Source organism: Cystoisospora suis (genome assembly GCF_002600585.1).
Source record: "Cystoisospora suis strain Wien I chromosome Unknown contig_501, whole genome shotgun sequence".
In the NCBI taxonomy this organism is placed as follows: Eukaryota; Apicomplexa; class Conoidasida; order Eucoccidiorida; family Sarcocystidae; genus Cystoisospora; species Cystoisospora suis.
In genome coordinates, this window is record NW_027153302.1 from 1,160 (window position 1) to 22,596 (window position 21,437).

At 46.5% G+C, this 21,437-nt stretch overlaps 2 protein-coding genes across 2 annotated transcripts; both read left to right on the forward strand.

The window, feature by feature from the left end:
• The first annotated feature begins 89 nt into the window (after positions 1-89).
• Positions 90-11,745, forward strand: CSUI_001267 (uncharacterized protein). The gene is made up of 9 exons (XM_068061473.1): positions 90-781; positions 1,351-2,574; positions 3,516-3,564; positions 4,221-4,297; positions 4,899-5,010; positions 6,255-6,491; positions 7,721-7,898; positions 8,964-10,473; positions 11,171-11,745. Exons 1-9 carry the CDS (start codon positions 195-197, stop codon positions 11,622-11,624), a joined length of 4,428 nt encoding a protein of 1,475 aa, XP_067926534.1. The 5' UTR covers positions 90-194; the 3' UTR covers positions 11,625-11,745.
• Positions 11,746-16,168: 4,423 nt separating this feature from the next.
• CSUI_001268 (uncharacterized protein) lies at positions 16,169-18,944 on the forward strand (the record flags this gene model as incomplete). Its single annotated transcript, XM_068061474.1, has 2 exons — positions 16,169-16,247; positions 16,340-18,944. A coding segment is annotated over exon 2 (273 nt), but the record flags the coding sequence as incomplete, so codon positions are not given.
• Between the last annotated feature and the right edge of the window lie 2,493 nt (positions 18,945-21,437).

Genomic DNA, 21,437 nt, shown 5'->3' on the forward strand with positions numbered 1-21,437 from the left:
GCAAAACAAGAGAGAAGAAAGAAGGAAGGAGTTCTGCCAAAGACGAGAAGGAAGAAGAAGAAGAGGTTGCTTTAAGGCGGGAGGATAGGCGTGATGAACCCGCTGTAGGCAAAGAGTGCAAACGAAGAGAAGTGGAAAAGGAAGAAAGGACAGAGCGAGTGTTTAAAGACAATGAGGAGGAAGTGCAGTGGAGAATGATAGGTGAAGATCACAGAGGAAACGAAAGAGAGAAAAGTAATGAAAGATACACTTCATTCGGTGTATGCCGCCGAGCGACTAGGACAGAGAGACAAGAAGAAGAAGAAAGAGAAGTGGACAGCGAAGATTGTGTGCCATTGGAGAGACATGACAACCTGCATTATCGAAGGGAATGTTTCTTATTCTCCTCATCCTCTGCAATGAAGATGCAAAGAGGGACTCCTTCATCTGTCACCCCTAAGAAAGAAAACTGTGAAAAGGTGAACTCCCTCTCCCTTCCTTATCGACCCAAACATCAGCCTAGTTTAACTATGACAAGAGAGACAGATGACCATTCTCACCGAAATGACGAAATGAAACAAAAGAGAAAAGACCATCTGGATAAGAAACTCCACCTGGAGAGGAGCGAGGACGGGTGTTTGAGGAGAAAGAAAAGCAAACAAAGAAATCTACTTAAGAAAAAACAGCAGAACGGCAGAAACACGAAACAAGTCTCTTTTTTGAAACGAAGAGATTTTGATAGGAACAACAATAATACCCCCACTCCATACACTGGACGGAGGAAATGCATCCCTCTGGCTCTGTAAGGAAAGCAATCTTGAACACTTATAGCCCTCTTCTCCCAAAAATTCACCTCATCGTGTGCTGGTCAGTACGTTTTCTGGCCATGTGCCGATGAAGACACATAGTAAGTACACTGAAGTGTACATACACCCGAGGTCCATTCAGGTGTACATACACCCCAAAGACGCTCAGGAGTGAAAATACATACAGGTGTACGTACACATCAAAGACGTCCACGTGTATATACACATCAGCTACATATAGGTGGGGTAGATAGTGTCAAGTAGATACAGGCGCACATTCACACCAGAGACACTGCGTGTATGCACACTGTGTGCTGATAGTTTAGTATCTTGTTTCTATGTAAATACATACATATGCATATATGTCTTTATCAACTGTTACCACCTACAAGCGTGGCTCTCTAGATCTACTCTTTTCTTGTGTGAATCGAGAACGCACATTACAGGCACACGTACCTCTGGAAATAGACAGACATGTCTCTTTCTATGTCAGCGTATATATATGTATACATATATGCATGCAGTCAAGACTGTGGGGAGAAGTTTCCTCTTGTTTTGCGTGCAGCAAAGGAGGGGCATGGAAATATGAAAGAACATGCGAAGAATCTCCTTACCGTCGGGAAGCCTCTCAATTTCTTCCGTCCTGCTCTTCTTCGCATTCCACTGAAGAGAGGTTCCCAGCAGACTTCCTCGGAGAAAAAGAAAAAACAGAAAATCTCTCTCCGCCCTTCAGAAAGAAGACGACAAAAGAACGGACAGCAGATGAAGAGGTCATTCATTTGAAAGACAGAAGAGAAGAAGAAGCAGAACAAGAAGAAGAAGAAATAGTAGACGATGATAGTGATGGCGATGTTGTGACGCTCCCATCGAGTGAGTTACGTAGTGACTTTTCTTATGAAGGAGATAAAGAGGAAAGAGGAGAAGCCCTGCTTGAGAAGAAGAAGACGAAGAGGGAGAAACCTAGAATGAATGATGAAAATAGATCAAGGATGAAGATGGTATTATGTGCAGCAGGCCTCCCAGGTCCTTTTGAGTCTCATCGGTACAAAGAATGGATTTCTCTGCTAGGAGAGATTGACGAAATCTGTTGTCGAAAAAGCAGAAGTACAGTCAGAGAAGAGGAAGAGAGTATAAAGAGGGACAAGAAGAAGAAAATGAAAGAGAAAGAAAGGATGATGTGTTCAGGAGATGACGACGTGAGGGCGGAAAATGACAGCAGCCTGAAATACTTTATGACAGAGGAAAGAGGTCGGGTTGCTTCTCTTAGCAACAGAGAAAGAGGTCTCTCTGGGAGTAATGGAGAAGAAGAAGAAGAGGAAGCGAAGGAAGAGAGTTCGGCAAGTCTGTTTAGGAAGGATACTTGCGTCAGAAGGGAGCTCTTAGCAACCACAGGAAGAGAAGGAGAGGGAGAAGAAGGACAGGAGAGAGAGAAGAGTCAAGAAAGAAGACGCATGATAATCCAAGAAGGAAGAAAGTATCATGGACAGGAAGAGACGATGGAGCTCATGAACGAGGAAAAAAAAGACAGAGCTGAACTGGAGAAATATCATCTCTCTTTAATAGGAGGAGAAGAAGAAGGACAAAGAGAGAAGAACCAAAGGAAAGAGAGAAGAGAAGAAGAGAGAAATCAGACGACGAGAAGTGTATCTCTTCTGTTGGATATTTTAGGAAAGAAACAATCGTATCTTGTAAAGAGACAGGAGAGAATGTTGTCTCGAGTTAAAGAACTGGAAGTGGAAATCGCACAAGGCCGAGAGAGAGAAAAGAAACTCGAAAGACAGCTCGCCAGGTAGTTACGATTAGAAAAGCAAATCCCATCAGTGAGAAAATATCCTATCTTCTGTCTCTGCTCCTTGTGTTTGAACGCCTTGATACATACGGGATCATATCTACCTTCGTATGTATACATGTTCCTGTCGAAAGTTGTTCCTTAAGGTGCCATACGAAGCAGACATACCCAAGCTAGCTGAGAATCAGAAAGGGTCGCCAGCTCTTTGTGAGCTGGTGGTTCCTTCTGCGTACAGTCTCACGTTCAAGAAGAAGGTAATCTATTTTTCCTAGGAAGATGATTAGCTATGTGAAGCTGAGGAGTTGGGTTTCGATGAAAGAATAGAAGATCTGAACTCATACATAGCTCTCTAAGCTAGGTCAAGAGGAGGGCCAATTTGGCCGTGACGACTGTTCGTCGTGGAAGACAAAGCTTTGGGTGTATGTGAAGCATAGTTATTGTTGTTGTTGCCAGCAAAGCTAGGAAACTTGGCATGTGTATATACACCATGATGAATACACAGAAGAAGAAGATCAATTTAAATCTATCTATCTATCTATGTGTCCTAGGAGCTGAAGTTTGGTAACAGTGTTGATGGTTTCATTGTCTTTACTTGCGCAAGTTTTCTCGATGGATACAATCATGTCTGCAGGGAAAAAGTACCTTTTTTCTGAGGTGTACATACACCTGAAATCGCAAGCTGAAAGCAGAGCCCCAGACGACCTTAGCATCGTTGAGCAAACAAGGTTAAAGAATCCGATTCTTTTTCATGAGGCATGTCGATGAGGCAATACACGCTTTCCTACGGTTTCTTTCGATCCAAGTGATAGAGAAACAGCTACAATGACTTCTATGAGAAAAAGAAAGACTCTACAGGAGAGAACCTCGTTTTTCCGACCAGCCCCCGCGTCTACTGCCTTTTTTTCTCATTTTGTGTGTGTGTGCGTGTATATACACCTCAGTCATAATCATGCTCAAGAGGCTCTCGCAAATGCCCTCAACGCAGCCAATGTAAGATCTTCTCTTCTCTCCCTCTGTTCTTTCTTTCTTTCATATCTCTTCTCTCTGACGAAGAAACTGAAGCAAGTCATATCTCTTGAACAGCACGATTGCTTGGAAATCTCCATTCATAGAAGAACACTCTTTTCGATTCTTGCAAGAAGACACTTCGAATAAGTAGTTAGAGTCTACAGATAGATTCAAGTATCTGTAAAGACAGGTATCATGTATGCATGTTGCTGTATCGGCTAGGGATTTACAAGCATACGAGTCTTTGTTTTTAGCATGAGCCAAAAATGTTTCTTCTTCGTAGCTTCTCAACGGCTGTGTCTGCTAGGATGGCTTTCCTTAGCTCAGCAGGTTCTTTTCTTTCTTCGTCATGATCCAGACTGGGGGAGACGGTAGAAAACCGAGATCTCTCCGTGTAGGTGTCTTTGTCGAACCGAGTGGACCTCTCGATACCCGACTATATCATACGTATTCTCTCGGCTATCCACAGAGACTGTTTAACATCGGGTGTATATGTTTATGTATCTCTTATCATTTCTTTCTACGTATATAGACAGAGAGTTAACTACAACGGTGAATATCTATCGACGTACATACACATGCGTAGCTGAAGTGAACTGAAAAGAAAATCGTGCAGTCTTTCTTTTCTTTCTTGTTAGGCTGCTGAAGAAGAACAAGCGAGAGAAGCGATGAAAGCTCGGACAGAAGCTGAGCGTCTTGAGACTGCTTTACGAGAGTCAGTCAAGACACAAAGCAAAGAAGAAGTAGAAGAAGAAAACGAAACGAAAAAGAAAATCTCTCGTTTCTAAGTCTTCAAGAGGATAGCAACTGGATGTGAACTGCCATGTACTTCTCACCCCAGAGAGAACTGTGAAGAAGAAGAGGCTTGGTCACCCTAGTCATGCAACAACTTCTTGCGTAATATGATTAGTCTTACTGCAAGACATAATCTCGACTCTTTCCTAGTGCTTATAGCTGCACGCCCCTCAGGTGTATATAAACCCGAGTGATGTCTTTGGAGCCTAATTAACTGACTAAGGGGGTCTTTGCTGAGAACAACAAAGCCCAGCTGAAGTAACATAAGTCACCCCGAGAGAAAAGCCGTCTCACCCTTGGAAAACATCCTTTCTGTTATCTTTCCTTTCTTCTAATCTTCCTGAACATCTCCAATATCAACAACGAAAAGAAGAAGAAAAGAATACCAAACCTACAAAAAGTGTTCTCCTCATCTCAAAGCAAGAAGAAGAGGACTTCTGTAGTTCTGGAGTCTCTCCCTCCATATCATTCATGTCAGTTTTCTTTCTGTTTTTCTTTCTCTATGTGATGATGTGAAACAGACAAGCAAGCTTCTTTCAAGCTCAATTACTCCTCGGGGTGGCTAATGGCGAAAACAGAAAGACGCTTCAGTCTCCACACTCTCATTTCTTAGGAGAAGAAGGAGAAAGAACGGTAAGAGAAGGGGATTTCTGTCGATGGATGATCCGGGAGGATGACTTCTTATCAAAACTCTACATGTGTTGGCTCAACTCGTTCCATGGAATCTTTCATAGTCTGTTATGAAGAAACGTCTATCCTTGCCAAGAAAGCATCGATCTTTCTTTCCTGCAGACTTTCCGAATGTTTCTTTCTCTTCTTTCTCTCTCTCGCTTCGCTCAATTTCTTCTTCTTTGCTACTGTCTTCTATCTCTTTTCACTGACCTGCTGACCTCTTCTAGAAAGCAAGAGACGAAGTTCGTTGATCGACCACACGCAGACAGAAGGAGAATCGATTGTCTTGTGCATGCACCCCCTTGCTTTTCTTCTCGAGCTCACGACCTTTTCTTTCTACTTCTCCTTTTCCATCTCGAGAACAGCTAGCAGTAGAAGATCTCTATATATGCCTATACGTCTATTGTCATATGTATGGAGTTCCTATGTACGTTGGTGCTGATACTTGGATGATGTTCTTATAAGGCTATTCAATACCTCCACGGTATCTGTCTCTTACGACTTCCCCCTAAAGCTTACTCTCATCTGTACAAGTCCGAAAGATAGAGAAAAAGCAGATTGTAGACACTTCGACTTTTTGGTCTCTAGTAGCTATGTATCTCCGAATGAATAGATTCTTAAGTCCTGCGTCTGTATAGGCGTGCCTTTGAGAACGTCATCAATATGCATAGATAGATAGATAGATAGGGATGTGTTTAAAATGCTTGCTGCTGTTCTACACACAGAAGTCAGTAGAGAGATAACTAGATAGATATGTAGATGTCTTTCTGTTTACGACGAATAGGTCTACAGACAGATAGATTCGTAAATATACTCAGAGGATACCTCCACTAGTCTTCCTTGAGAGGGATGAAGTGTTTGTCTCCAGTGCAATACAGTACAGAAGCAACACAGAGTGAAACAGAAGACCAAGGAGTGAAAGAAAGAGAGAAGAAAGAAAGACAGGATCTTTATTCTGTCTCCAACAGAGATGATAAATGAAAACACGTTCAAAAAGGCACGTCAAAGCAGATGAAAGACGAAAGTCGATTAGTCTGCACTTCCCTACTTACGACGCTATTCTTTGGTAAGTGAGAGATGTGACTAAACCATGAATCTACGCGCATCTTTCTTTGTTTCATTCTATCTCCTTCTTCCCTTTTTAAGTTTCTGCTTTTGGTCTCTTTCGTTTTTCACCTTTCTTTTTCTTCGCCTTCTTAACACAGATGGAAAGCGACGAGAAGAATAGACAGGACAGGAAAGAGAAAGAAGAAGATGATCTTGAACTCGGTAGAAAACTTGACTATGAAGATATTATACCTATCCAAGACGACGGGGGAAAGCCAGCGAGTACTTCTATACGAGAGAGGAAGATAGAGAAGTATCGGAAAATTCTTCACTTATTGGCACAAGATAAATGGAGAGAAAGACAGAAAGTCAAACTAAGAAGACATCTCTTCCAAGTAAGGAGGTTTGTTCGTTCTTCCAGAGAACTTCGTCACCTAGTTTTCCTTTGGCATCAGTTTGCATAGGGCAGGCGTTGCATGCATATACACTCCACCTCCTTCGTTCCTTCTTTCCCTACCACACAGTCTTTTCCGCTTCAGGGCATCCAGGCCATATGAAGAAGCTTCTTCCTGTATCTATACTTAGATATAGAGAGATATATATACATATAGATACTCTATGTCTACTATCTCAGAAGATGTACTGATACTCAGCTGCTGTAGAAAGATTGAAAGAGAGATAGAGAGAAGGAGAGATTCATCTAAACAAAGGATGTGGAAACAGACGCCTCGCCAGTGTGTCTTTGCTTGACTCCAAATATCTATCTATCTATCAATCTAGATAATCTATCAGTGTATAGATGTCTAGTAGGAAGTGTGTTACTTTCCCAGCCTTCACAGAAGTTCGGGGGAATGGGGAAGCGGACGTCTTCTCATCTTTTGTGTTTTCACACTCTAGTCGAAGCAACACTAGAGCTTTGGATCTTTATCTGGCTGTTCGATTGGTCTTTCCCTTCAAGAAGAGATAAGACAGACAGGAGACACGTAACAGAATTCCTCTCTCTCTTTGTCCGATGGAAGTCCTACGAGGGGGTGTTGAGAGGAACAAGTACAGATGCACAAGAGAATCATATCTATACATATACATACATCAGATGGATATCGTTGTTGAAAACATATAGAGAGAGAGATAAAGAGGGACATAGACACATAGCTTTTGCTGACAGAAACTGTCTTTTGAGATTCTTCTTCTCCTTCTTTTCCCTCTCTCTCTTTCTCCCTGTAGCTTCATGACTTTGCTGCCAACCTGTCAAAAATGAAACGAGTATATTTCCTCCCATGAAGACCACTGTGTCTCCGGGTGGATACATATATGTATAGATATGTGTATATGTAGTCCACGAAAGAGACTCGAGATTGGAGACAACGGGCTCCCCTTCCACTATCTTCACGAAGGACTCCAATCTACTGCGAATATCAGAGAGAAGATGAAGATAAAAATCTATATCTACATCCTTTCTCCTTTCATACAAAATTTGAGTTCTTTTCTACTCTCTTCAGTCCGTCCTCTTTGTCCCGCTGCGGATGAGAAAAAGAGGAGTGGAGATCTATATCTGGCTTCTCTTACGTGGACCTTCATTTCTTCTGTCTTTCTCTTCTTGCGAACATTTTTCTTTTTGCCGTAGATATGGTACAGGCAGATGCTCCTAAGCCATACATCTAAGAAGAGGCTAAGAGGTTTAGCAGAGAAACTTCTTGATAAGGAGAAAGGAAAGAGAGTTCAAGAAGTTGCTCTCTTTCTGGGCTATCAGTTGAAAGAAGAACTGCAGAAGAAAATCTCCACCTCAGGTCACAAGCTCTCCGGTAAAACAAAGAAATATCCTCTTCTTCTTCCTCTTCTTATCTCCATACATCTTTTATTCTCTAATGTGTCTGGATTCCATTCCATACCTCAAGATGTATGTGGATGTATATACGTATACTTCTCTTCTAGCTGGCAGATTCTAATAGGTTTTCATGTATATCTATCTATCGAGACGCATGTGTATCTATATACATATGTATATATATATATATATATGTACATATGTTTGCATGCAAGTAGCTAGGTGACTTAGTACTTTGTACTTTGTAGCTATATATAAGTATTGTCGTGTGTAGAAAAATACCTTCGTACGTCTCTTCTTGAGAAAATAGAGAAGCGCGGCTCCGTTCCTCCGCAGTAAAGTTATCCCACCCAAGGAGCGTCTGTTTCTATGAATCTAGTCTCCTTCTTTCCATTCACAACTGACAAAGAGACAAAGCTGAAGTATCTGTGCATATCACCAAAGAACTCTCATGAAGATACTTCTTCTATATCTGTGTATAGAAAAGAGAGAGAGAAAATGATGTTCTGTATGTATTTCTACATGTACAGATCTACACGCATGTGTGTAAGGAAAGGAGAATGAGGAAGAAAGTTGACTGATGTGATCGACGTAACTCTGTGTATGCCTAGAAAGTTGTATGGCGTTCCTTACTAGGTTACCCAGCGAGTATGGCAATTTCAGATACAACCTAGGCTAAGTATAAAATAACTCTAGAGATAGATTTCTATAGATAGAGATCTATTGAAATCCTTTAGATCTTAAAACTGCTCGTTTTCTCTCAGTTAAGGCAGGTATATAACTGTATCCAGAATTCATAAAGGGTTAGAATACGTGCTGTTATTTCGAGCACCCCTCTTCTCATCTTCGTCTACACTGGAAAGATGTCGCAGATTTCTCTCTTCTTTCACACACTCCCGACTATAAGAAGGTTTTTCTAATAGACCCTATTTCAGCCCCCGTGCCATCTGTCTTGAGTTATTTTCTCTTCTGTTTCTTCTTGGGGAGTATGGAGTTGTTTTTGCCCGTGCATATGTTTTCGTCTTTGTGGTTCTGTTCTTAGCAGGAGAGAAAAGAAAGGAAATGGTCGTTCAGCAACCTGTAAAGAAAGAGGATAAGGAATGTGAAGAGAAGTTCAGATCTGTAGATCCTTCCAATACAACAACTTCACATAGTCTAAATGAGAATCTCCCACTGTATAGTGTCTCTACAGCTAGCTGCAGCACGAATTCCCCTGCCATCGATTTCCCACAAGAATTGTCGAGTCATACCGTTAGTCTCCGACCAAATTTTTTGCGGAATAAAGATGAAATGATCCCTACAGCAAATCCTCTACAAGAGATTGTATCACGTCGATCTTCATCTTCACCGCCTGTTTCTTCTATACCTCCCAGCTCTTGTTCTTTTTCTCTCTCTTGGTGGTTGAAAAGAGAAAAAGACTCATCCATCATGATCACTCCCTCTCCCCATACTCGACCTGATACGCGACTCTCCAGTAGTGCACTCCTTTCACCTGATCCTGCCTCACAGCCGCAGAAGATTTTTCATCTTCTTCTTACTCTTTCAACTCTCTTTTCTTCATTCAAGCATCGGGTTCTTTCTTTTTCTCTCCACAAACTCCGTGGAAACCCTAAACCGTCTTTCTCTAAACACTCCTCGTCTCGCCAGAGTCACTCCTGTCCCGAGAGTTCAGAAGACTTCTGCAAGCCCGATAATGAAGTTTGTCCGGGTGAAGTTACCCCTCTGTCTAAAGAAAAAGGAAGAATAGAGACGATGAAGTCAACTCACCATGACACGGATGTTTCTCGGTTCGTTAAAGAAAGAGATGTGAAAGCAGAAAGAGTGGAGAATAGGAGGGATAATCGAAAGAACAAGAAAGAAAATGAAAGGAGAATGAAGGAAGACGAGACAGAAGAAGAGACTAGGGGTAGTGGTAATAGGAGTAGGAAGCTTCCGCCCTGTTGTCAGGATGATGAGAAGGATGTAGAGAAAGCGGAGATAGAGGAAAGGAAAGAGAAGAAGAACCGAGAGAGGAATAACATGAGCGGGAACTGGGTAGGGAGTGAAGATTGTCAAGTGTATCAGAGATACACTCTTCTTCGAAAGCATGGAGCGAAGTATATTTTTGTTTCTCTTAGACGATTCCTACGCCGAAGATCACTAAGACCTGCATTCCATCGGTTGCTGAGTTTCCTTAGATCTTCACAGAGGAGAAAGAAAGAAGAAGAACAGAACAACAAAGAGAGCTGGAGAAAAAGCAGGAGTTTGAGTGAACTCAGAGATGACGCTAGGGGGAGAAGAGTGATGATGACGCAAGGACAAGAAGTAGTAGAACAAGAGAGACAGAAGATCTCCGATTGTCGAACAAGGAGATCGCTCGACAGATGCAGAAGCGTGAAAGACGGGATTACATGTGAATTCAATGGAAAGTCTCGGCATTTGGAGCTTGTTGTCCCCGGAGATGACAAACTTCTTTCAAAAACGCTTCCGACTGTTCTTATGTGTCTTCTACTTAAGCCTCTGTTTCTTAAGAGGGTCCAACAGGCATTCGAGATCTGGAGAATGAAAACAAGGTACTCTCTCCTTCTTTACCTGTCTCTCTCTCTCTAGTTGCTCTCGCTCCAATCTTAGTCACCGTCTCTATCTCCGGAAACTGTTATCGTTCAGGCACGTGCAGACACACTCACTAACACAAAGGTATAGAGCCGCTGTTTCTTTTCTTTTGTCGTTGCATCTACGGACTCCCAGCGTATTACTGGATAGATATAAATGTGATATAGGTACATCTGGTCAGATGGATGAGTGAATCTGATAGCTGGTGATATGGCTAGAGTGTCAGACCCATAAGCTTTCCAGCCGTCGATCAATCATCGGAATTAGATGACGACTATGTACTTCTACTATGCACTTTCAAAAAGACGATTTCCAGCTCTCTCTTCCGTTTGTCGTGGGATTGGAAATTTCTTCTTTTTCTTCGTACAAGTAAACAAATGGATAGACGTCGTGTTTTGTCTTCTTCTTCTCACTCACCTGTCAACCTTCACCGGCAGAGAAACCGATTACTACTGTGGTCACATCACAATCGTAGACACACGAGATCGTAAAGTTAGAGGGACTCAATTGTCAAACGTATCTGAATTCCTCTCCACTATGCACTTGCACGTATATACATAGTCCCTCAAAGAGTTCTAATTTTAACTCATTGTCAGCCCCTTCTGTTTCCCCGACGTTGTTTCTCTTTCTTCTCCATTCTTTCGCGTTTTCTGCTAGGTTTCTTCTGCCGTCTCGAACGGCATGGCTTCTCAACTTCATGTGGCGATCAAGACTCAAAGATACCCAGCGCAGTTTTACTCACTGGAGAGAATTCACTTTCTTACAAAGACAGCGGAACCTCGGATGTCGAATGCTGAGGAAAGTTGTAAACCACTATCAATTACGTATAGCTTGGATGAGACTTCTAAAGAACGACGCTGACAGAAAAAGACAACTTAAAACGGTATATACAAAGCCCGGGCGACGCCTTGATAGTATCTTAAATTTGATTGTGAGAAGTCGATATGAAGCAGCCTTTCAGATGCTAAGGAAAAATGCAGAACAGAAAAAGATGACTGATAAGCTGAGACAACAATGTCTAGAAAGACTGGTGTCTTTGGCAAGGTGGATACGAAAGGGAGCCTTACTCAAGGCGTGGCTTCGATTCAAGAATGATATGGTGAGGCAATAGAACCATGGATCTTACGGCTTCCTGGGTTACATACTGATGAGAGAAATAAAAAAGAAAAGCTGCCTGGACACCTTGCAGTACACAGACACATCTATCTCTCCGATAGGCGACAGAACGCGGTAGGAAGTAAAGACAGCAGCGATGTGGATGACTCTGTCTTCCTTACGAAATTTTGACCTGTGAGGGATCGGCATAACAGTCTTGTGTTGAGTCTCTGTGTCTCTTCTTTCCTCGGTGACTCATCCTCATATTCAGGTCAGCTCATTTACTCCCCCTCCGGGTCACATCGGCGGTTAGAATACCGACACAAACTGCATTACAGAGAGGTTGATGGATACGTGAAATGAATGTCGAAGATTCTTCCTCGTTCCCTTTTCTTTCTACCACTCCGGGCGGAACAGTTAAGCCTGTGGTCAGCTAAATTGTACGCCTCATAAAAGAATCACGGAGAAAGAAGGATGAGTTCTTTCTGCGTGAGAGGCGCTTCGTTGTCATTACAGGCGGAATGTCGTGTAAAAGAAGATCTCAAAAAACGGATGAAAGCGGACAACACAACCATACAAGAACTGACAAAGGCACTCATGTCGACCCAGCAGAGTCTGGTGGACTGGCAAGAACGCGCGAAGGTACTCATATGTAATGAGGGAACAAGTGTTGTCGATTGCACCTACAAGTCGCATGCATTTATCATCATGCAACTGAGTTTTCCAGAGGTCATTCGCCTTCAATTTAGCTACGGTTGAATCTTAAGAAACGACAAATCGTTGAGACGGGCCATCAGAAGGCTGAGAGTGACACCGGCTTCCCTGAGGTATCTCTTGTTGCATGCTGTTCCTAGCTTCTGTCACTGGGGAAGCGGTTATGACAGGTCCACAGTTGAAAAGCGCCTCTCGTGTCTCGGTGAATTTTCGCGAGTGTTTGACGTACCCTGACTCCGGAATATGCTTTTGTCCGATGGCCCGACAGGCGGAATCAAGGAAGATGGACACGACACGAGACGCTGTCTCGGCAATTCACATGGAGGTAGCACAGCTTCGTCATGAGCACGAAGTGACTGTAACAAAACTACGAAGTGAACTGGAAGCAAGCCGTGCAAGGTCAGACGTGATGAAGGCACGGCTTCAAGAATTTGAAAGCAGCCGTCACTCACTCGAAGGTCGTCCAACCACACCTCCTCATGATCAATTCAACAATCTCTCTGCTAAAACGGTAAGTGACTACCTGGCACAAGAACAGTGGGGATGCTTCCTCGTCTGTTCTATGCAAGGAAGGTGTCAGGTTGCAATCTTTGCGAGCTGCATCCGGTGCACCAGCTTCCAAGACTTCACGGTTTGTTGATCTGTATCCTTGGTGGAGCTGCTGCATTGGAACGGTCAGCTGGAGGGCGTGTCTGCTCAGTAAAGTCAGAGAAGTCAGCACATGAGATCGGCCAGGCGGTCGCGCACAATTTCTTCGTTTTCGTCGTTGTCGACAGCGCTCTAGGCCGGTTCAAGGCCAAGAATGCTGGCTGTCATGAGGGCACTGGGATTTGCAATGAAAAGGAGAAAGTGAGCGGATGACACGCTACACGAGCAGGGCCATACGAAACACATTGGGTTTGTCCGCACACAGGAACGGTTGGTAGGGATTCATATCGGGAAGGGCATACGCAGGCGGGGGGCCATCCGAATTCACCAAGATTGCCGAACGCACGGCCGTATCGTCACTTCGGGAAGAAGACGTGCTTCTCCATATTTTTCAGTTCATGACTCCGTGTTAATTAGCCACATTTCGTGCAATATCACGAGGTAGGCCTTTTGTGCGGTTACCCAGAGGTCCTGAATTGCTATGGATCACAGTGGTGTGGATTCAAACAGATCCGATGGTAGAGTGTTTTGCCACACTACGTGCGAAGTGCTATGGGAGCGCACTCCGGAGCGATACGCGGAGGTATCCCTTTTGTTTTATGATGCCCACAGCAGTGGTCACTCCCACAGGGAGCGAACGTGCCTCGTCCGATTCGTCATTGCAGTCCCTCGCATATGGTGGACCAAAGAAAGCTTCTGAAGACAGCGCTGGAGACGCAGCAGAGAGCCGTTGAGCAGGAGAGGAAAATAGCAGACCTAGAAGAGCGCCTGTGCGAGATCAGCCAGTCCGCACGGACCACCGAGGCTGAGTACGACAAAAAGGTACAGTCAGAAGCACGTACACGGTGAGGTCTGAATTCAAGAAAAAAACGGCCTTCGTGCCTTTTCTTTCTTTCTAGAAACGGTGACACACTAGACGTCATAAGCGTAGGCATTAGCATCCGAATCCCATGGTGACGTTCACGTAACTCGTCCTGGGACATAACGTTTGCCGCATATTGTCGCGTATCCCTGTGTCCTTGCGGGGCCAATCGAAGTTTGTCCAGGAGCTTTTCGGTGAAGTGCTTTCGAGCCTCTGGACGGGATCACAAGCATACCACATGAGCGTCCACGCCACTCGCTCTTCCGCGGTTGTTTTACTTTACTCGCGCGAGTTTTCACTCCTGTCATTCTGCAACGACCGTGTTGGAGCAGTGCATAGCGACTCAGGAAAGAGGAACCGATGTGAGAGTGACCGCACAAGCCGCGGTCAGGCCGCTACGCGCGAGGTCCGTTCTGCCTCGCTGGGCGTGCGCCTTCTATATCGCGCTACTTCTTGCTTTCCTGAGGACTGACGGTTTTCTACCAGTTGCATCGTCATTCGAGGTTAGTGGCTAGACCTTCAGTTTATTCCCGAACAAGACCGCACCAGTAAACTCTGTGGTTTTTCTTCCACCCACAAATTCTGGTACCTGGGAATATCCATCGCATGCCGGGTTGTCTCACGGCGCTATTAGAAGGTGGCCTCAATGTCAATCGTCGAATAGAGCGCCTTCATGTTCTTCGCAGCTGCAGGAGCTTAAGAAAGAACTCTCTTTCGCTCGCGCGAAGATGCTTCTGCAACAGCAACAGGTGACGGCCACCCCCAGTCAAAGTCTTGGTGGCAGCTTTCTCAAGAAGTGGCTGAATCCGATACGATCACGCACTTGAGCGGCACTGCAGGCAGAAGATAACCTCCTGCTTTGTCGGAGCAGTCTGGTAGCAGAGTGTGAAGTACGTGCGAGCATGTCAGCGGTGTATTCGTCGACATGCCACGTTGCCACCAACGCTGAATGTAAGCAACTCGTTGATTCATCTTGCTTACGGTCTGATCACGGTGGCAGGCTGAGGTCCTCAAGCAATTCACGCAGTTGCTGTGAGAGGGGGGGTTTTCTGTTTGTTACATGTGCCTTCAGCTTCTTCAACTCCGGCCAGATATTGAAAGCTGGTCTCAGCGGAGGCTTTCAGACGGCCAGCATCTGGCCGTGCATGAGGTACCACAGTCTGCTCCTTCTATGTCGCCGCACCGCTGCTACAGCGAGTGTCAACGACAAGGAATTGTCTCGGGGTCCGGTGGCACGTTCTTATACGACAACCGAAGAGAGGGCAATTCCCGGACCGGGTGCTCCCTGCTCTCCCCCGAGGAGACGTCGTGTTGTCAGGATTTCTTTCTGAGTATGTGCACGATGGCGATAAGCGAGACCAATTTCTCCCAGATAAGGCGAACGGCGCAGCCCCCGTATTTTTACGGCTCAAGTTGTAGTTTTGTTGTTTCAGTTCTGGAGGTGCGGCGTTCTATGAGAAAGCGAGAGCCTCCCCGGCTGGGACAGGGCCTCTGAACTGCGGTCAAGCGGGTAGTCCGGTAACACGTCAAGAGGGGACCAGCGCCCACCACAGCCTGTTGTGCAGACTACTACACCCGTCATACACATCCGCCGTTCGTGTTACTGTCCAAAGCAACCAGGTGGACTGCGGGCCTGATCCTGACTTCTCTTGAAAAACAAGCATCTTTTCTGTTCAGCCTTCCCTTCTCAACTTCTCATGCTGTCTGCGTGCAACGTGCAGCTCCAATAGTGCCAGTGACAGGGGAAACAGAGCCCGACTACGCAGGAAGCAGCTCATCGTGGGCACCGGCATCTTTTTCTTCAGGGCCAAGCAGTCTTACTTCTACCACGCCCCCCCTTTCAGCCTCAATGTTGCGGGGGTCTCCTAGCTCGTGCCCAGGTTCTGATCCAAAGCGACCTCACCACAACCCTGCCGACAAATCACTCTTTACCACTCGATCAACTCAGGGAGGACTCCCCTCTACGCCCGCATCGCTAAGCCGAGCCGGGGAGTCGCGTTGCTTGCCACAGTTCGGAAGCATTGAAACTCCCCGTCTACCACCGGCAAGGATGAGAATGCGATTTGCATCTGCTGTCCCCTCCTTCGTGCCAGTCCAACAGAAAAGTGTTCGTGCGGTGACACCTGTAACCAGGAAGCCTGATATCACACGTTGTAGAGGTCGCCAGAGGAAGTGAGGAGCTTGCTCAGTGTCCAAGGACAAAGCCGCGACTGGGCGTTTCGCGCAGCAAAACAGAGAAACCTATAGTAAGACTTCGAAGTTCTTTCCGAGTTGGAGAGCAACGACCGTCAAAGAACCGCGCCTCCGCACTGCGGGTGCTACGCTCCCTGAGAATGGTCAAGGCGGGGCCCTTTTTCTGAGCGTCCACGGCGACTTGATTTCTTCGCGGCCAAGTCCGATATACCCTGTTAAGTGGTAAGTACAATAGAACACAATACGGCTTTGGCAACCTTCGCTCAGGAGCGGAGTTCACAAAATGAGTTCTTGGCCGTGTTCTGTGGTTACAGGACCACGCGGAGGGCAAGATCACCGTAGGTTTCCCGGCTTCCGTTTTTAGAGAGAAGATTCCAGTGGCCTCAGATGCGTTCTGCAGGAAAGGACCTTCTCTTCTCAGGGCTACGAAAGTGACTGATTGACTAGCACGTCAAGCGGCTCCGCCGCTGCATCACGCCAACTCATTGGTCTTTGGTTTGGCCCTCGCTCGTGCTTACAGGGCTACGAACTATGCAAAGCTCTCAATTCTGTTAGCAGCAGGCATCCACCAAAATACGCTTGTAGCCTGTTCGGACAAGCAGTGAGACGGGTCAACGGCAAAATGCTAGGCTTTCTCTGTTAGGACAAGACACCGCTGTCGGTGTCGGGGCCCGTCCCTCACAACAAAGGACGTCCACGGAGTTTCCCGCATGTTTGTGATAGGAAGAGAAGTGTTCAGATAACAGCCAGACTCAATTAGTCCCATGGGATTGCCCATCGCGACGATACGGCCAAGCTGCGGATCTGCGTCTCCGTGCGCCGGGTTGGCTGCCCGACTTCCCACACAGTCCGGACGGAAGATGTGCTGGGAGCTGAGAGAATAAAAATCCATAAAAATCCCTTTTATTCCACGAGCAGCCATGTTGAGAAAAAAGGCACCCGGCCGAAATCACAAGCCTTTTTCTAGTCAGTGATGCATGAGAACCGCTCGAAGGTCTGCATCGGGGAGTCCGGCTTTCCGTTTTGTCTCAGATGATGCGTTGACCCTTATACGCTGCACGAGGGACAGGTCGGGTGGGTGACAACGTAGAACAACGACATTTCATACCTTCTCGGCCTTTTGGCTATGATCAAGTGTAGTATCTGTTCTTATCAGTGTGACAACTGATATGGGTCCAACTGGACCCAACTATGTCACATCAATTTTTGTTTGGGGAGGGTAGGACTCTGAGCTTGCTCAGACCTCCCTCAAGCGTCGCCTCCCCCTTGCACCACCGGGGAGAGCGGTGCACCCTTTCGACCCTTCGGGGTTAACTATGACTTTAAACTACAAAGAAGTGAGTAACGGAATTAGGCGGCAATCGTCGGACTTCTAAACTCGTTACAGTATTTCTGATGGGTGTTCTGAAATGAACGTTTTAACAGGCCACGAACCCGAGTTTATCGAGAGACGAAAGAGTGAGGTTGTGAGAACAGGAGTTTGCTAGCTAATGGTGTTCCTGATGACTTACCGGGAGGGGGAAGACCTCAACGTGAGGTCGCAGGCAAAGTGGAGTGAGATGCGGTGGTCGTAGTCTCCACTCGCCTCAATGAAAGTTCCAAGCGGTGTTAGCCAGGCTAGTCCCGCCATGACTCTGCAAGGAAGAGAGTATCCCCCGGGGATGCAGTAGAAAAAGTCAGTTCACCGAAGAGAAAATGAGAGTTGGGCGATAAGTGGAAAAGGTGCAGTTAGGGGTGACGTTGATATTTTCTTGGGGTCGTTGTTTTGTCTCCACTGGCGGTGTTACCCCAGGTGTGGGTGGTCATCCCTCGTTAGACGGATCTTTCGTCGACTGTACTCGAACAGGATCACTTCTATAGTAGATCTGCTTGTTCACCGTCACAGCGACAGACAACACCTTCAGTCGTGAAGATGAGTCGAACGTCCGGCCATGATTTGAAGGGAGGCTCCCTGTGCGATCTTGTACAAGTTCGCGCAGGGCAGCTTTGATGATAACGGGGCGGGGGCTTCGGCTTCCGTCTCAATGGCAAGGACGATTCTGAACGGCTTTTTAGAGCAGAAAATTCTAGGTAATCACTCTTTTCAGTTTATGTCACGTTTTGGTTCTATCTTGACGGGTCGATTCTGGGTTTTAGCACGGTCTAAGGACAACTTTTTTTTCATAACAGGAGTTCGTTGGTTGGATTCGCCACAGCAGGCTGTTTAAACCTGAGAACTCGTTCTCAATATTGTTTGCCTTCAGAGGTACGAAACGACCATCCGGCCTCAGATCAGGTTTCAGGAAGCGATGCTTTGAGCGCCGTGTTACGATAGCAAGCTCACGCGTGGTAATACTTTCGCTTCCTTTGGGTTACACTTACTACCTCGCTAGTGAACGAGTGCCTCTTCCGCCCGTGCTTGACAGGGAATTCAATGCGGTCCCGTTATCTGGAGTTTCTTAGGTCTGCGGCTGTCGTTCTAAGAACTTTGTGGCGCTCTTTTGAAGTTAGTGTTTTGCTGCACGGTAGTTGGACCGTGAAAGTCGGCAAAAAACGTAGAGGTGCCCGGCAAAAGATTCAAGGCTCATAAGAGATTCGCTTGACATGCCGTTCCCTAAGTTAGCGGCGGGCAGCTGGTCAAGTGCAAAACGTTTGTCACCGAAGTAGATGTGTTCGCCTCCCGGCTGGCCTGTGCTGAAGATAACCAGGAGACCGAGGGGTGCGATCCGGCGGTTCTACTCGATTTGGAGAGACCGACTTGAGCGTAAGGATGCTCAGCTTTTACGTGGGATCACAGTACGCGGCTCCAGGGTACGTCAGGCGACTGCGATGTGTCCCGTGACTTTTCTGGATCGACGTGAGGAGGCGCTTTATGGCATTAGCAAGAAGGCTACGATGATTCGGGCATTTCCGTTATGTCTCAGTACGTTGACTACCAGTGAATTCAGGTTGAAGATTCCGTGAGATAGTTTGTTATCCGCAGCGGTCACGACAGAACGCATCAATCTTTNNTTACTAAAGATTGCCGTGTCGTTTCCGCATCAAATGCGACTTTCCTAATTTTTGTGGCGTTTCGACGCCAACAACGTAACAGCTTACTACATTCACCTTTGCGCGGATGCTGCCGGAGATCCGACAATTTCATTGTTGACAGACTTTTGCGAACCACTTGCATTTTCTGCAAGAGTAATGAAGGAGTACTTCCTCGTAAGTTGGATCTAGAGACTCCAAACGCAGCTATTTGACTTCTGTCAGAGCTACGCTTGACTACCAGAATGCCCGGAGATGGAATTGGGTGCCCGCAGCCTAGACAGGTAGATGGAAGTTAGATTGTCAATGCTTTATCAGAAACCAGCCGCCTAAACGTCCGGATAGGTTTCTAATCGGCACCGCTCGCTCACTGGCATTTCAGAGGACAGAATTGCTGCACACAACTGTGGTCCCGAGTTGTGGACGCTGTTTTTCCGGGAATTAGCCGGACAAGAAACCCGGATTGGTTCAAGACGGCAGTCTGCGCTCAGGACAGAGAGCTGCTGCGCGCGAGTCTGAGGAACGCGGGAACTATGGTTTCAGGCCCTCTGAACACACGGAACAGGTTGGTAGAGTCGTTGGCGTCGAAACGCCACAAAAATTAGGAAAGTCGCATTTGATGCGGAAACGACACGGCAATCTTTAGTAAAAGGCGAAAGATTGATGCGTTCTGTCGTGACCGCTGCGGATAACAAACTATCTCACGGAATCTTCAACCTGAATTCACTGGTAGTCAACGTACTGAGACAGAACCATAGACAGTGCGCAAAGTGATTTTGCTAGACCACTGGGGGCATCTGCGTCGCCGGGAAATGTGTTCCACACAATGATAATGGAAACTGATTTTATCGGCAGTCTTTGACAATGGAACTGTCCACGAGTAAAAGGAGTTTTTCTACTACGGGGCAATGATTTTTTTTAGGCTGGGAACACGCGCCTGAGCTTCCATTTCACCTCGGAGACAAAACTGTTTCCGTAGAGGGGTGCTAAACCTGTTTCATGCATGGACTGTGCAGACGCTGGTGAACAAAACTTCCGGAGTCTTCCCTAGGTGACCAGTCTTCCGCTACCATCCGGCAACAATAACTAATAAAACAGAAACATTCATTGTTAGCAGGTGCGCGAACGCAACCTGCCGCTACCAGAAATTCTGCAGTTGGCACCCCCGATTGGGAGCCCATAGCTCATCACAGCAGCAGAGTGCAGTGCCCTGCTCCGAACTACGACAGGGTGATGGGTGAGCCACCCCGAGCGCCTGCCAGGTAAGTTTAATTAACGTCTTCAAAGTGTTACCCCACATGCCGGTGAAGGACACGGCGTATAAGTGTGGCTGCTACAGTGCTGGGCCGAAGCAGCTCCTGCGCTCTAGGTTATCCTGCTACAGCTTCCAAAGTACGTTTTACTTTCAGTTACTGTCGAAAAAGACATGCAAGACCAGCCAAGAAATTGTTGATGAAAATCACTTCCCATCCCTTTAGCTGCTCTCTGCTTTCTCACGCTTCGGCGACCGAACGGCTGCGCCGGTGAAGGCCCGCACAGGCAACAGTGTGCTCGCTCGGAGTCAGGTCTCCGGATGGCCAAGAGGGACTTGGTGACATTTACAGATAGAAGGCCCAGCACTTTTTTTTTTAAAGCGAAACGCAGGTTTTTCTTGTGGCTTCCCTCGCACAGTTGTCTGTTCTTGAGTTGCTGTTTTTCTTCCCACTGGGTGTATCCTGAGGTTTGCGTCTCAGCGTAGTGGTTGCGTACCGTTTCAGGTGCAGAGAGCCGGCAGTTTCTCGGATCTACGGAAGCCGAGGACTTAGCTAGGTGAAGCCACGTACCTCACTAGTATCTTCAACAGAGAAATCTGTCTGGACACAGATGGCTACGCCGCCTTTAATCTTGTGAAGTGGCCAACCCCGTCGCGCCATACAAAGCAGTACAGACGTAGAGTACATGGCATCTCATGGGCAGCACTCCTGATAAACTGTGGGGATCCTGACTCACTGGACACGAGAGAAGAGTCTTTTTCTGACGATCTGTTGATGGCGCGAGAGAACCGTGTCTAGCAACAGGCGGCCCTATTTGTATACTCTAGACGGGGTAGTCACCCTGTGATCTTCAGAACCTCCTAGCCCGCAGGTGAGAGAAAAGCCCGTGTAAACCCGAAGGAGCATGCGCAGTACTCACGTGAGGCCCGCTGCACAGCGGAAAGCCAGCAAGCAATGATGAGAAGTGATGCGGCAACCCGCACAGCGGACCGGGCCACTTTCGAGGCACCTGGTGGACAGTAACACATCCGACAAGGTGCTGTGTACGGGAGGCTTACGCGCGGAAAGGGTCGCAGCCGATAAAAAGCTCTTGCGGTCACTGTCCATCAATTAATTGACGTGAAGCCACACCCTGCTGGCACGATAGCGC